This window comes from Mustela erminea, chromosome 8, assembly GCF_009829155.1.
Source record: "Mustela erminea isolate mMusErm1 chromosome 8, mMusErm1.Pri, whole genome shotgun sequence".
Taxonomy (NCBI): Eukaryota; Metazoa; Chordata; class Mammalia; order Carnivora; family Mustelidae; genus Mustela; species Mustela erminea.
The window spans coordinates 13,750,056-13,766,938 of record NC_045621.1 but is presented as its reverse complement, the minus strand read 5'-3'; the positions used below and the strand labels follow the sequence as shown (position 1 = coordinate 13,766,938).

Below are 16,883 nucleotides of genomic sequence, written 5' to 3'. Positions count from 1 at the left end.
CGCCCATTCTTTACTATTATAAAATCATTTTCTTATCCTTTTAAAAATGTCACCTTAGAAAAAAATCTCCATCTATGTTAATGTTAATAATTATTTTGTTGCTCCAGTCAGAACTATGAAATAAAATCATGTTATAGATACAATTTTTTTTTCTTTCTGAAGGGATACAGGATAGTTTTGCTCACCTCATTTTAAAATTTTGAACACAAAACACAGCTTTATTTAAATAAATACAGAGGCAGAAAAACAGGAGAAAAAAGTCAAAAAGGGAAAAAGAAACATTAGAGTAAAGCTCTTAAATTGGTCCACCTAATCACAGCCTTCCAGAAGGCTAGAATGAACAATTCACAACTCTCACTTTTCAGCGACACTTATCAAAGCAATAATCATCATTAAATGCTAAATACAGAAATGGTCATAATTATGTACTAAAATACAGAGATCACAGAACTACCTTAAAATACAAAGAAAATATTTTTATTTGTGTAACAAAGACTGAGAAATGACATAATCAAGTTAACAGAACTTGTGTCAAGACACGTAGGTTTGAAAAGGTATCGATGAGTAGGAACTCTGTCGCATCCAACCTTCGCTCAATTACGGAACATTTCTGATACACTCCTGACTGAATCTTAGGTGTGATGTGTCCCGATGGCTCAAAGATGATTCCCTTCAATTAGTCCTCATTATCTTTCTTTTTTTTCTTTTTCTTCTTTTTCTCTGGACTCTGAAAGTAACAAATAAGAATGCTTTTGAAAAAGCTGTAAATGTATGGGTGAGGAACAGTAACTTTATAAGAAGTGAAGTAGATCAATTTCCCTCAAAAATAAATTTTGGTAAACGATTAAGACCTAAAAATATAAAAATCACCTCTATGATAATATGTAGCAAGTTATATTCTCTCTTCCTCAAAGTAAACCCATTTTGTAGTAAGATTTTAGGTTTGGCCTTTTTACAACAATATCATTTTTGTTTTACTGTTCCATCAATAAAAACCACCTCAACTGCCTGCTCGTTTCTAATTCAGACAGTTCAATAAAACAGAAACCCGGCCTGCGCCAACAAAGGATTAAAAACAAACATACAGGAATTGCTGTGCTGGTGCATGGTTCTTCCTCAGAAAGTGGTTCTTCCTTAATGTGTTTCTTTTTGTCCTTCTTCTTCTTCTTCTTCACAGATGTCTCCTGTTCTTCCACCACGAGTACTCCTTCTTCCTCCTCTTCTTCCTCTGTTGCTACGGGGGCTTCTTCAACTGAGCGGGGTCAAGTACACACACAACAATTAACATTATATCAAGACCTCACTTTCCCACCTTTCAAATCTCAGTTTTCCCCCATCACTCTGGCTAACTATCCAATGTTTATTATAAAATTCTTTAAGTGGAAAGGTTCTTCAAACACCTACCTAGTCCAAGATCACCAACTTTATGAGGTCATGCAGCTATCTACGGAAATTAGGATTGAAACAGATCATAGGATCTCCAAACTCAATGTTTTTTGGCAGTTGTCACTTATAATAGAAAGGATTAAGAATCTGTGCTCTAGAGGGGCTCGTAGTTGGCTCAGTGGGTTAAGCATCTGCCTTTGGCTCGGGTCACAGTCCCAGGGTCCTGAGACTGAGCCCTGCTTCGGGCTCCTTGCTCGGCGGGAAGCCTGCTTCTCCCTCTCCCTCCACTTGATGCTCCCCCTGCTTGTGCTCTCTCGCTCTAACAAACAAAATCTTAAAAAAAAAAAAATTGTGCTCTGAAGTTAAAAGACCTGGGTTTGTTTCAACCTGTTGTGACCCTGAGAAGTCACTGAGTTCTCTAAACCCCTTTTACCGCCCATCTTACCAGATTTAATGAGATAACATATCATGCTTGGCTCTTAAGAATGAGGACTTAAAAAAAAAAAGAGGACTCCATAATATATACCTATCACTAGAAACTCGTTCACCAAAAAATTTATTTAGTACCTACTAAGTGCCAGGCTATATCCTAGACAACTGGACGCAACAGGGCATATAACAGACAAATCCCTGTCCTTTTGTAGCCTTTTTTTTTTTTTTTAAGGACTGGAGGGAATCAAAAGAGTAACCATATAATATTTTACACAGTAATCCGTGCTAAGAATGAAAATAAATCAGGAAGAGGCACACTGAGGAAGGCAGTGCGTACGGGTACTTCAGATAGGACAGTCAGGCAACACCTGGAAGAGGCAAAGGAGTGAAAAGATGGCACCTGTCTTGAGGCAAAATACTCCAGGTAAAGAGAAAAGCAAAAGCTAAGGTTATTTTGGAAGAAGAGGAGAGTTGGCAGGATCAAAGAATAATGAGGAGGCCAGTGTGGCTAAAAGGAATAAAACTGAATGAGAGAATTAATGGTGCCCTTCTGGCTGCTACATTAAGAAAAGCAGTTGTGGGGGCACCTGGGTGGCTCAGTGGGTTAAGCCGCTGCCTTCGGCTCAGGTCATGATCTCAGGGTCCTGGGATCGAGTCCCACATCGGGCTCTCTGCTCAGCAGGGAGCCTGCTTCCTCCTCTCTCTCTCTGCCTACTTGTGATTTCTCTCTGTCAAATAAATAAATAAAATCTTAAAAAAAAAAAAAAAAAAAAAAGAAAGAAAAGCAGTTGTGGATAAGGCAAGTGGTTAGATTCTGGATACATATTTCAAAGCAGAACTGCACTGACAGGATTTGTTGCCAGAACAGGGGCACCTGGCTAGCTCAGTTGGTGGAACATGTGACTCCTGATCTTGGGACTTTTAAGTTTGAGCCACACACTGGGGACAGGGTTTACTTAAGAAAAATTTACAAAAAAAAAAAAAAAGAAAAAGGATTTGGTGCCAGAGTAGATTTGGGTTTTAAGAAAACAGTCAAGGCTAAAGGCTAAAGCAACTAGAACTGCCATTAGTAAGACAAATTTGTGGAGCAACAGACTGAGAGTGACAAGGACACAGGAATGTTAAGTTTGAAACGTTTACTGGATGCGCAAGTGCAAGTGCAGACACTGGAGTCTGCTGTTTCAAATGCTACTAATGGGCTTAGGGATCACCTCACTGTTCAATAAACAGAGAAACATAGGAGTTAAATAGTTGTTTATGTTTTCTTCAGCCAGGGCAGGAACCCACATTTGCTGATAATATACTTTTAACCACTAAGCTATTTAGAAACCAAACTCAACAAAGGTATTGTTAGTAAATGGGGTTACTTGCTCATCAACTTTGCAAGACAGCTGAGTTCGCTGGAAAGTACCTATTAAATATTATTATTATAATGGTAGGTTACCAATGTTATTACTCTAGTCCATTCTATGTAACAGAAAACAATATAACAAAAATATTTTGGCAACTAACTTAAAAACCATGAACTTTTTTTCTTTTTAAGCTAATTACCAAAATAGTTCACGTGGTAGGAACTAAAGTTTGGTGTACTTAACATAATACGGGATTCCATATTTTCAAAGAAATGCTTCTCACACTCCTCTATGAAGTCTGATAAACTTAATACCTTAACTGTTCTCAAGGAACATAACGATGGCTTATTAAAACACCATTAACTTTCAATATGGGTGGTTTCTCAATAAAGTTCAACGGCATGTATTTCCCCACGACATACGAAGTCTTTCTTAAAGAATATGAATATGAACGACATTTAAAAAATTCAAACTGACCTTTAATTTTAACCTTGGCTTTTTTGGCCTTCTTTTCAACAATTTCATCTTCTTTATCTACCTGTTCTATCTTGCGTTTTTTAGAACAGGCTGGTAGTGTGGAATCACCAGAAGGATCGTAAGTCTTGACTTCACTATAAGAGTCAAAGAATTATAGAAAATCTCTATAAATACTTGTAAATGAAATAATTCTAAGGTAGTTTAAAAGAAATGCCATTAGATAATACTTACATAAGCATATAATACTGCTTCATTTTAGTGGTTTTGAGGCAGTTTATGAAAACTAGTAATTTCCAAAAGGTAAGGAGGTATCAATCACTATTTTCCACATAAGTCAATCACACTTCAAAGAAGTGGTGAGCTAAAATGAATTCTCATTTAGTAATCAATGTAATGACTGACTACGGTATAGAAAAACAGTCAGTCAGTATGGGGAAAAACAGAAAATTTCTTTACAACAAATGATTACTCTAGAAATTAAAAACCGAAGCAATTTAAGTTTTAGAAATAGGGTAATTCAGGGGCACCTGGGTAGCTCAGTGGGTTAAAGTCTCTGCCTCCCACTCAGGTCATGATCTCAGGGTTCTGGGATCGAGCCCTGCATCTGGCTCTCTGCTCAGCAGGGAGCCTGCTTCCTCCTCTCTCTCTGCCTACCTGTGATCTCTGTCAAATAAATAAATAAAATCTTTAAAAAATAAAATCCACACTTATCAAATAAAGACACCAAATTCAACTTTAATCATTACAAAATATATATGTAGTCATTCATAAAACAAAATGTTAATGCCCACAGAACACTTCTGCTTTCTTTCCAGAATAAAGGAAACAATTTTTCTAAATACATATGTTTAAATATATATATGAATATATACAGTAAGATTGTTACTCATTGTCCAGTTTAAAAGTATACTATTAAAATTCTTTTTTTAAAAAAAGATTTTATTTATTTATTTGACACAGAGAGAGACGTCACAAGTAGGAAGAGCAGCATGAAAAGACAGAGGGGGGAAGCAGGCTCCCCGCTGAGCAGAGAGCACGATCCGGGGCCTGATCCCAGGACCCTGAGATCATGACCTGAGCCAAAGGCAGAGGCTTAACCCACTGAGCCACCCAGGAGCCTTGGGGAATGAATTAAAATTCTTAAGGAATGACAGGAGTCCTCAGGGAGAATTTATGGGTAAATGACTAGAAACATTTTAAAGGCTCCTGTACATACTGCCAAACCACTTCCCAGAAAAGTTGCACCATCAGAACCTTAGCAGTACTGAACATCACCTCAAATAGCCACAATATCTCTCTCTACACATATCTTTTGTTCGTTTCATGGTGAGGTCTGAATACTTTACTATTACGCCTTTTAGCTATTTTCAGACTTTTCTGTCTTTAGGTTTCACTGTGAATTAACGGAATTGATTTTCTTTGTGACAGATGCTATACGATACAGAAGCTATGAATGACAAATACATACTATCAACACCCGAAAATGAACAAGTTAAATATTAAGAAGGGGAAAAAAAGCCAAGGGGCACCTGGCTGGTTTGGTTTAAGGAGCACATCACTCTTGATCTTTGGATTCTGAGTTTGAGCCCCATGTTGGGTAAAGAGATTACTTAAATAAGACTTTAAAGGAAAAGAGAAAAACCAAAATATATACGATGTATCTATTTATTACAATATAAAAATGTTTATGTGATTGGGGCGCCTGGGTGGCTCAGTGGATTAAGCCGCTGCCTTCGGCTCAGGTCATGATCTCAGGATCCTGGGATCGAGTCCCGCACTGGGCTCTCTGCTCAGCGGGGAGCCCCGCTTCCCTCTGTCTCCCTCTCTGCCTGCCTCTCCGTCTGCTTGTGATCTCTCTCTGTCAAATAAATAAATAAAATCTTAAAAAAAAAAAAAAGTTTATGTGATTAAAAATTCTAAATATGGAGAACTACAAATAGCAAAGAGAAATAAGACACTGAAGTGTTTACGTTTTGTTATAAACACTGCAGCTGTCAACTAAAATTGCATCAAGCAGGTATTGCTCACCCCTCCTCCCCGAATGTACTCACCTTTTATGTTCGTATTTTTCTGTTTTTGCTAATGCTTTTCCCGTTCCACTGATTTTCCTTATCTAAGAAAAGATATCAATTCTTAGTAAATACGAGGGAAACTGTTTAACAGCAGGGAAAAAAACATAATAAGACATAATAATATTAATCATTAAAATAGAACTGCTTAGTAGGTGAAATGAGTAAGTACATAGACCAGTTGAAGTTTATTCATTTTTGACAGCTAAAATTTCTACCAATAGGCAGGATACGGTCCTTACCCCTCTATCTTCCAAGGTCCTCAACCTGGCCTCTAATTTGGCTCGGTTCTCAACTCCCATCGCAGAACTGGAGTCTTCACCAAAAGCATCATACCGAATGGCCAGAACAGTTTTGGCTGCCAGCATTCGAGAAATCTGATAGAGAACTTGAAGTCAGAGGCACTCAAACTATATTCCAAGTTGAGACATTAAAATCCTCAATAACTTACTCATGAGAAAACTGGAGCAAATCATCAACTCTATCACTCACTGTAGGATTTTTTTAAAGTCAGGAATTATAAAATTATTATGAATCATACAACTCAAGCCACCTAGCTTTATCTGAATCTCTCAGTGGCTAACTGGTTACACATAACTCCATTCACTTTGTTGGATGAGATGATCTTGCAGTAGTTCATGTCTAAAACAAGCTCAAACTACCTTCCTAATGTCTTCCTTTAATTTCTACTCAATGGCCTTAGTTCTGCACCATGTCATCTGGAAAAGGCACAACCGCCCTTGTAAGCTAATTAACAATTTTTCAGCCCCTTTCATCAATCAGCTCTGAATTTTGTAACATTTCAAGTTTTTTTTCCTTAACATTTCAATTTGTTAAATTATGTGCCCTAAGCAAAAAGCTTGCAAGTACTTAATGTGCCAAAGACTCAGCTTTTTCATCTGTAAGACAGATACCCTACATCTCAAAGGGCTATTAAAAGGACTCACTTAAGTCCCACTAAGAGTTGAGCACAGTGCATGGTTATTATTTTTTAATTTATAAATAATGATGTTAAATTGATTTCTTGCCACATAGAAAACTTTTGATGTGCCATCCACTCCATCCTTCACAACAGGTGGATTCTAGAAAAATCCTAATACAGCAAAAGAAAATGGCTTTAACAAAATTAGTAATACTTTATCTTAAAAAAAATAATAGTAACTATACATATATATATATATATATATATATATATATATATATATGTTTAAAGTAAGCTCTACACCCAACATGGGGCTGGGAACTCATGACCCCATAAACAAGAGCTGCATGCTCTACTGACTATGAGTCAGCCAGGCGCCCCCAGCAACACTTACTAATATTATTTTCTTTCAGTACACAAAAGTGCTTTTTAGCTCAAGAATTCATCATTCTCTATTTAATGAAAAAGAAACGAAAAAATTTTATTGCATACCACAGAACAGGCAGAAGAGGAGTTATCTGGGGGAAAAAAAGAACAAAAAACAACCTGCCTCAGAAGACATGCAACTCACCTTTCCTTTGTGTTTCGGACTTGTCTGGCCTACAAGTGAAGCATGGTAAATGAGACCGTATTTTGGGGTATCTCGTCTAGACTTGAGGGCTCTGAAGAGTGCCTTTTCTGCTCCAAGAATCTGAACCGTAGAAGCTGCATGTTTGGCCAAATTCAAAAGAGAACCTTCCAAAAATAAAAGTAGTAGTTACAAGGAATGCAATTCCAAGTACTTCAACGTTCCATGTATTAAGTGTCAGACATATAATCTTAATATTACAGGCACCGAGTAAATAAAAAATCTGACACAATACAGATTCTAGTCTGAGATTCCCTAAAAAGCCTCAGCGTTTGTGGTTCATTCATGGAGCAGCGTAAGCAGACGCTTACAGTGAACGCTGAGGACAAACTGAAGGTTAAGCTTATTACTCCAATTATACGCTTACTAGCCCCAGAGATGGCATTAACTATTCTACATTCCATTAGCATACCACTGCGGAGGTCTTTAGACATCAAATATTCTACTTCAGGTATGAAAAAAACATACAAACAGAGGGACACTCACAGGACATCTCAACAGTATCACTATGCGTTAACTTTCTCACACTCTATCTGTTGTTTAAGATACGGATGAGGAGATAGAAGCATACTAATCAGGGATAAAAAGTTGCTGCTTTGTTAGATTTATTGCATAGATTTTGTCAGAACAGACCCCCAATATTAATGCTCAACCACTATATACCTACTTAAAATTCAACAGACTTCTGTTAAGCCCTGCATCTCTTACCACCAAAGTGTAGTTAAGGCTATGAAAATTTGGATGCAGAAAACAAAACCAACCAGACAATCCCAGCCTCACAGCTGAGGGCATCTGAATGGCCTGTCTGTCTGATTAATGATGTCGTTAGAGGGGCTATTCTAGTTTAGATACTTTGATATAGAGGATATTTTATGATCTTCTGTGACAGATTTTAATGATTAACTCCAATAATATAATAGTATTTCACTCTATTTGCAAATATTCAATTATACAGTATATTTTTATAGCATACCTTCTTTGTAACATCACCATATATATACATGAAGTCTTATTATAAATTCATTAAAAATATTTTGCATGTCAAATATACTAAAACAGCAAACTCAGCAGTGAACCAGATTCTTGATCAAGGGTATGTATCACCTGTTTTGAGAACTACTGCTATTTAATCTGATGATTTTTTTGTTTTGTTTTGTTTTAGAGGGGTGTGTGTGCTGGGGGGGGGCGGGGACACGGCAGAAAGGGAGAGAGGAGAGAATCTTGTGCAGGCTCCATGCCCAGAGTGGAGCCCAATGCTGGGCTCAATCTCACAATCTTGAGATCATGACCTGAGCCAAAATTAAGAGTCAAGCACTTAACCAACTGAGCCACCCAGGTGCCCCTAATCTGGTTAAATTTTTAGTATTAGGAAATATTAACGGATTTCATGCTCCTGCATTCATCTGATTATTCTCATTAATGGTAATAAATTTCTGACAACGGACCCCAAGTGTCTCAGAAGAGGTAGTGACTGAAGATGCCTTCATTACCCAAAAGGAAATCAGGCACAGGAATCAGAATCATCATTGAACACTTACTTGGTCCTTAGTCCTCTCCCATACACCATCTACTTATATTTATTACCTATAATTTCTAATAAATGTAATTTGAAGATGAAAAAATAATCCTAGGTAGAAAACAATCTACTCTAGGTATCCCTATTTATAGGTTACATTAAAATCATCACCTGCATGAGCAATGAGCCGTGCTCCCACTAATTCCCCAACCATGACTGTAACATTTGGTGCAATGGCCATCATTCGATTTTGTAGATATTCATAGAGCTGGGTTCTATATTCTGAGATTTCAATTACCTAGTATAAGAAACAAGATGAATATACCATAAATGACTTGTGTAAAAATTACATAAAAACCACATGCCTGAAAACACTGGAGCCCTAAACTATCATAGATAAGCCGCGTAATCCTGGGAAAACAAAGCATTCTTTATCTCAGCTTCCCATTTTCATATATTTTATGAGATAATAAATGCAAACAAGCTAATATACTAGTCAATATTACTGTTATTTTAAAAAAGTCTAAGGGCTTGACATTATGTCATCCTCTCTGTGATTCTTTTTTGCATGTGTGATTTTCTTTTTTTTTTTTTTAAAGATTTTATTAAGTAATCTTTACACCCAACATGGGGCTTGAACTTATAACCCCAAGATCAAGAGTCACATGCTCTACTGACTGGGCCAGCCTCCTTTTTGTGATTCTTCTTCAGTGATCTCCAAATGGGGGGTGGGGGCGGGGGGAAGCATTCCAGGCTATAAACATAAAGGCTGGAATTAAATAACTCAAGCTGTATTTCTGTTTCCTTAAGGGATTCATAATTCATTATCCAGACAATGCTAGTATAAATAAATTAGATAATCTTCTTTCAACTTACTTCAGTATGTATTTCCCCCCTGAAGTATATAAATCAAGATGGCATCAGATGAGGTAGTGACTGAACACCCTCATATTTATCAGGGGGATCAAGTTTAAAAATCATCATCGCCATCAGAAAGTTGTTATTACATAGCCGGTCCCACCACAACTAGCTTCTCCATGCGTACAGTTTACCTGCGTGCAGAGATGCAGAATATTGCAAATATCTTCTTCTGAAACCTCCGTTCCCATTGATATCTCTGCAGCTGCTTTCACCTCGGCTTCAACTTCCTCTGGCAGTAGTTCAGAAAGTGTGGCTGAGGCATAATTCTTCCTATCGCCTACGGAATGTTTGCAGAGGATGAGGGAGAATCACTCTTCAACAAATTATATAAAATCCAAATAGTCAAATAAAAAAAAAAGTAGAGGAAAGCCAATGAAAAGGGTGCCTAAACAAAACAAAAAGCGAACAAGTTTGACCTACTAATTTCCCTTATGTAAGGCTTGATTTTTAGAGATTAAAATTTCTCCCCATCATCTCCCTCTAAAAAGATATAAATTAGAATAAAAACAAAATACCCCATGAAATAGAATAACACTGTAACAGACAATTTATAGCTAAGGTTTTATTAAATCCAGGGCCATGAATTCTTGGGGCAGTAATACAGTAATGCAATATAAGCCTGGTAAATTCTATTTATTAACAATACTCGGGTTTTTCTACTAATATTACTGTACACTGGTATGGAATACAAAACAGTATACAAAACAGTATAGAGAGCAGTACCAACTTTAGTATTATAACATATGCAGGATATCCCAAGTCTACAGTTGCCCCTATTAATGATAAATTCCCTATGAGATACATTCCATGTTAAGAAGCCATTTTAAGAAAAACCAAATATGAGAACCATGATCTCTTGCTTTACTGGCCACTGAAGTCAACGGTCTCTGAATTCTAATAGACCCTAATTTGACTACACTCCCAAAATACACACAAGGCACAAGGAACTCTGGGAAGCTTATTAAGAAAAAATATTACAACTCATGTTTTGGGATGCAAATAAATTGTTATTTTCAATGCCTTAAAGGATAGTTACTCACCGACTTTCTGTAAACACTTGCAGTATGTCAGATTATCTGAAATAATTTTTCCTAATTCAGGGAAATGCCAGCCATACCATTCTCTACACCGCATAATATAGTTGTTTAGTTCTTTATCTAAGTCATCTAACAAGGCTGCAGTAGATTAAAATGAAAGAGAAAAAGAGGAACATAAAATGGCTTTAAAAAACTAAAATATACATAGAACTTATCATTTTAAGCATTTTCAACTGCAGGTTTCAGTGGCATCAAGCACATTCACAATGTTATTTAACAATCACCCACTACCCATTTCCAGAACTCTTTCAGCATCCACATGGAAACTCTGCACCCATTAAATAGGAACACCTCACCCCCAATCTTCCCCCATCTCTTGGTAATCTCTTCTACTTTCGGTCTTTTATCAGTTTGCCTGTTCTAGGTACCTCATTAATGGAAAAACACAACAGTTGTCTTTTTTGTATGGCTTATTTCTCAGCACATTTTCAAAATTCATCCATGTTGTAAACCTTTTTAAGGTTTAAAAATAGTAATTATCTGGGACGCCTGGGTGTTTCAGCAGTTTAAGCAGCTGCCTTTGGCTCAGGTCATGATCCTAGGGACTTGGGATCAAGTCCCACAAAGGACTCCTTGCTCAGCAGGGAGCCTGCTTCTCCTTTGGCCTGCCACTCCCCCTGCTTATAATTACACTCTCTCTGACTTAAGAATAAATGTTTTTTTAAAAGAAAGTAAAAATAAAAATTATCCATTGTGTGAATGGGCCCCATTCTGTTTATCTATTCATCTAAAATAAAAATTATCCATTGTGTGAATGGGCCCCATTCTGTTTATCTATTCATCTGTTATAGGTATTTAGGTGGTTTGCGTTTTTTGGCTATTGGAGTAACGCTGCTACAGACACAGGTGCGTATCTATCTGTGAGTACCTGCTTTCAGGTCTTCGGAGCACATACCCAGAAATGTAATTGCCATCTAAAGGGATTTTTAAAAGTGGAAACAAGGATTTGAGGTTTCCAAAATTCACTTAATGGCATAGGACTGACCTATTATAAAGCCAAGTGTAAAAAGCACAAAGCAGTAGATCCCACGTATTGATATGCCGCATGGGAAACAAATCTGTTAACATCACTAGTGTTAATTCACATTATCTCCAACTAGTCAAATTACGGGTGGCTTGCCTTTTCTATTCTGCATTTTCTAGTTATTTACTTCACTATTAAAAATTCTAATTAATCTCCCTTTCCTTCCTCAACTGATAAAATTATAAGAGATAGTTTTTTTTTTATAAGAGATAGTTTTAACAGCACAAAAAAGTTATAAGGATCAGACATCATATGCATTATACTTACAAATTGCCTGAACAATCATGGTGTCCACTTTATCAGCACTGAATTTCAATCTGTATCGGGACAAGCTGGGGATAAAGGGGGAAAATAAAAAATTACTGACAGAGTCTACGGAATGAGTTTAATTAACATCTTAAAAAACTTTTTATTTATCTATCTTTTTAAAAACTTTTTAAAAACCCAAATCCCTTAGGGGCGCCTGGGTAGCTCAGTCGTTAAGCATTGCTTTCAGCTCAGGTCATGATCCCGGGTACTGGGATCAAGCCCTGCACTGGGCTCTTTGCTCTGCAGGATGCCTGCTTCTCCCTCTCCCACTTCCCCTCCTCATGTTCCCTCTCTCACTGTGAGTCTGTCAAAAACAAAACAACAACAACAAAAAAACCACAAAAAACCCCCAAATCCTTCTCCTCAGAGCTACATTAATTTTCCCAACATAGGAAAACCAGTTGAATGAGAATACAATGTGCAAAATTAGGAAATACACACTTAAAAAGAAAATGCAAGGGCGTCCGGGTGGCTCAGTTGGTTGGGCATCTGCCTTTGGCTCAGGTCATAATCCCAGGTCTCTGGGATCTAGGCCCACAAAGGGCTCTCTACTCCACAGGGCTCTCTGCGCCACTCTCCCTCTGCCCCTCCCCCTCAATCAAGCTTGCTCTCTAAAATAAAATCTTAAAACAGAGAATATACGTCCTGCTATAACCCATGTTCCTGAAATGTGAATTAATTTGTGAAAGACAAACAGGATAATGCTGTGTAGTACAAATCACACTGGTTCATATACAATGTTTACAGGGTTTCAAGGATACCAGCAGGTAAATAAATGTGTAGCATTAACACCTGAAAACAGAAAGATATGGAAGAACAGTATTAAACATAAGGTTTTCCTAATCTTAGCACTGTTAACAATGTGGGACTGATAATTCTTTGTTGTAGGGGCCTATTCTGTGAATTGTGGATGTTTAGTAATATTCCTGTCCTCCACCCATGATGTTAGTAGAGATCTGATCCCACCTGTAACAGCCAAAAATGTCTCTAGACATTGCCAAATGTCCTCGAAGTGATATTTAACTGCCCTTGAATGAGAACCACTACTGTTATACAATGTCAATTAATCACAAGCTTGAATCTTGACTCAGCTTAGCTGCTTGTGCGCTCTTAAAAATGCTTATTACAAAGTTATTGATTTTTATGTGTATTGTTCATCTTTGTAACTCAGCAGCTTTAACCCTTCTGTTAATTGTTGCTATTTTTTGTCCAAAGGTACAGACCTCTGCTTGTTTTGTTATTCCTTTAATATAAATGTACACATCTTTCTAACTGCATTAGTACGTAGCACTAGTTTTGATAGCGCTCCAGTTATAAAGTCACATAAGTTCTCAGCAGCCCACCTTTAACCCTATTTTTTTCTCACTTAAAAACCCTGTTATTGGGGCGCCTGGATGGCTCAGTGGGTTAAGCCTCCGCCTTCGGCTCAGGTCATGATCTTAGGGTCCTGGGATCAAGCCCCACATCAGGCTCTCTGCTTGGCAGGGAGCCTGCTCCCGAGCCCCCTTTGTCAAATAAATAAATAAAATCTTAAACAACAACAACAACAAAAAAAACCCCTATTATTTTAGTGCAATTTCACAGAATGCCAAGCTTTTCAGAACATATCAGAGCTCAGCAGAAATGCGGTTCTGATGGACCTCAGGTTAAACACGACAGGTCAATGCGTTTCTCTTTGCCTTACTATAAAAAGTCAATACAAATCGGAATAAAACAGATAAAGACAGAAGAAGACCACAGCAGATGAGATTTGGGGAGATGAAAAGATGGAGGAACAGCAAATGATTCAGTCAGACATTAGGGAAAAGAGAAAGCCCAAGAGTTGTGGGGCCCAACACTTGAAGGATAGAGAATGTCTACGATGAGGACTGCCTGGGCTCCAATCCAGGCTTCATTACTTACGAGGTGAACTGATTCTGGGCATCAGATTCATCTATAAAATGAGGATACCACTACTACCTTCCTCAAAAGATTATTGAGAATTAAATTAGTATTTTAATATGCTTAAACCAGTGCAACGCAACTGCTTACTAAACAGGAATAAGTGGACTTTCTTTTCCAGTAAATCTCACCTGTGTGCCAATCCAAGACACATAGCTGCCATTTCACGTGGTTCTACACCAGGGATTAATCCATCCATTTGGGAACGGATTCCTCTCATAAGTTCATTGACGACAGGACTATGGATACAACTGAGATTCAGCTTTTCCTGTAAGAAGAACATCTGTATTAATGAAATAGAAGTTTTGTACACTTAGGGGACTCAGGTCATGATCACGGGGTCCTGGGACAGAGCCCCCCATTGGGTTCCCTGCTCAGCAGGAAGTCTGCCTCTCCCTCTGTCCCTCCCCCTCACTCATGCTCTCTCTCTCTCAAAATAAACTTTTTTTTCCTGAAGACTTTATTTATTTGACAGAGAGAGAGACAGTGAGAGGGAACCTGATGCATGACTCGATCTCAGGACTCTGGGATCATGACCTGAGCTAAATGCAGATGCTTAAACGACTAAGCCACTCAGGCGCCCCCAAAATAAAGAAAATCTTTAAAAAAAGAGAAATAGGGATGCCTGCGCGGCTCAGTAAGTTAAGCGTCTGCCTTCAGCTCAGGTCATGCATGATGCCAGGGTCCTAGGATGGAGTCCCACAATGGGCTCTTTGTTCAGCAGGAAGCCTGCTTCTCCCTCTGCCTGCTGCTCTCGATGGTTCTGTTCTCTGACAAATAAATAAATAAAATCTTTAAAAAAAAAAAAAAAAGAGAGAGACAGAGAGAGAGAAATTACAATTTTGGGGATGCTTGCTGGCTCAACCACTTAGGCATCTGCCTTCAGCAGATCTCATGATCTCAGGGTCCTGGGACAGAACCCCTGCATTGGGCTCTCTGCCCAGCAGGGAGCATGTTTCTCCTTCTCTCTGACTGCCTCTCTGTCTACTTGTGATCTCTGTGTGTCAAATATGTAAAATCTTTCTCTCCTGCTTTTATTGTAAGAACACAGTATCTAACACATATACAAAATATGGGTTAATCAGCTATTTACATTATTGGTAAGACTTCTGGTCAACAATAGGCTTTCAGTAGTAAATTTCTGGGGGAGTCTGAAGTTATACACAGAATTTTTTTAAGATTTCATTTGGGGCACCTGAGTTGCTCAGTGGGTTAAACCTCTGCCTTTGGCTCGGGCCATGATTCCAGGGTCCCGGGATCAAGCCCTGCACTGGGCTCCCTGCTCAGCAGGGAGCATGCTTCCTCCTCTCTTTCTGCCTGCCTCTCTGCCTACTTGTGATCTCTGTCAGTCAAATGAATAAATAAAATCTTAAAAAATAAAAACTAAAGATACCTATAATCCCACCATTTAGCAATTTATCATCCTGTATTTATTATGCTAAAATTTAGTACTTTTAAAAAAAGATTTTATTATTTGACAGAGAGAGCAACAGTGAGAGAGGGAACACAAGCAGGAAGAGTAAGAGAGGGAGAAGTAGGCTTCCTGCAGAGTAGGGAGTCTGATGCGGGCTTCAATCCCAGGACCCTGGTATCATGACCTATGCCAAAGGCAGATGCTTTATGACTAAGCCACCTAGGTGCCCCAAATTTAATGCTTTTTTTAAAAAAAGATCTTGGGGCACATGGGTGGCTCAGTGGGTTAAGCCTCTGCCTTCAACTCAGGTAATGGTCTCAGGGTCTTGGGATCGAGCCCCGCATCAGGCTCCCTGCTCAGCGGGGAGCCTGCTTTCCCCCTCTCTCTGCCTGACTCTACTTGTGGTCTGTCAAATAAATAAATAAAAATATTAAAAAAAAAATTAAAAAAAGATCTTGGGGCACCTGAGTGGCTCAGTTGGTTAACACTACCTTCCACTCAGGTCATGATCCCGGACTCCCAGGATCGAGTCCCGCACCAGGCTCCCAGCTCTCCGGGGAGTCTGTTTTCCCCGCTCATGCTCTCTCACTCTCTCTCACATAAATAAAAAATCTTACAAAAAACAACAACAACAACAACAACAAAAAAAAAAAAAACCACCTTATTATTTATTTGTAACAGAGAGAGCAGAAGCAGGTGGAGGAGCAGGCAGAGGGACAAGAAGCAGGCTCCCCGTCCCTAAAATTTAATGTTTTTTTTTTTTTTTTTTAACAGAGAATTACAAACTGGGCACCTGGGTGGCTGTCGTCAAGTGTCTGCCTTTGGCTCAGGTCATGATCCCAGGGTCCTGGGACTGAGCCCCGCACTTAGTCTCCCTCTCCACTCATTCCCTCTGCTTGTGTTCCCTCTCTCGCCGCATCTCGCTCTGTCAAATAATTTTTTTAAAAAAATCCTAAAAAAAAAATTACACACTAAGGCTTATGGGCAGTTCAAAGAATGGGGATAGACTGCACCCTCACAGAAAACTTCATTACTCACCAGAAAGAATTAGAAATAAAATTTAACTGAACTAAAAAAAAAAAAAAAAAAAAAAAATTAACTGAACTTCTTAAATTCACAACCCTGACCTAAAAAAACAGCCTCTCGGGGCACCTGGGTGGCTCAGTGGGTTAAGCCGCTGCCTTCGGCTCAGGTCATGATCTCAGGGTCCTGGGATCGAGTCCCACATCGGGCTCTCTGCTCAGCAGGGAGCCTGCTTCCTCCTCTCTCTCTGCCTGCCTCTCTGCCTACTTGTGATCTCTCTCTGTCAAATAAATAAATAAAATCTTAAAAAAAAAAAAGAAAATCTACAAAAAAAAAAAAAAAAAAAAAAAAAAAAAAAAAAAAAACAGCCTC

General features: G+C 38.4%; 1 protein-coding gene and 2 non-coding genes across 5 annotated transcripts in view; all 3 read right to left on the bottom strand.

Annotated features, from left to right (window-relative positions):
* Positions 1–455: 455 nt before the first annotated feature.
* NOP58 (NOP58 ribonucleoprotein) overlaps positions 456–16,883 on the bottom strand; it is a 30,984-nt gene continuing 14,556 nt past the window's right edge. For all 3 annotated transcript variants that reach the window (XM_032354458.1, XM_032354459.1, XM_032354460.1), the window contains 11 exons: positions 14,206–14,342; positions 12,092–12,156; positions 10,744–10,878; positions 9,835–9,980; positions 8,954–9,080; positions 7,210–7,373; positions 5,959–6,093; positions 5,699–5,760; positions 3,648–3,781; positions 1,086–1,252; positions 456–727 (listed from right to left, as the gene is read on the bottom strand). In XM_032354458.1, the coding sequence (XP_032210349.1) occupies positions 677–727; positions 1,086–1,252; positions 3,648–3,781; positions 5,699–5,760; positions 5,959–6,093; positions 7,210–7,373; positions 8,954–9,080; positions 9,835–9,980; positions 10,744–10,878; positions 12,092–12,156; positions 14,206–14,342 (1,323 nt within the window). In that variant the 3' untranslated portion in view covers positions 456–676. The remainder of the gene's footprint in view (positions 728–1,085; positions 1,253–3,647; positions 3,782–5,698; positions 5,761–5,958; positions 6,094–7,209; positions 7,374–8,953; positions 9,081–9,834; positions 9,981–10,743; positions 10,879–12,091; positions 12,157–14,205; positions 14,343–16,883) is intronic.
* LOC116598019 lies at positions 8,717–8,800 on the bottom strand. The gene has a single exon (XR_004288929.1). It is a non-coding gene; the product is annotated as a small nucleolar RNA SNORD11 (small nucleolar RNA).
* On the bottom strand, positions 9,695–9,774 carry LOC116598020. The gene has a single exon (XR_004288930.1). It is a non-coding gene; the product is annotated as a small nucleolar RNA SNORD11B (small nucleolar RNA).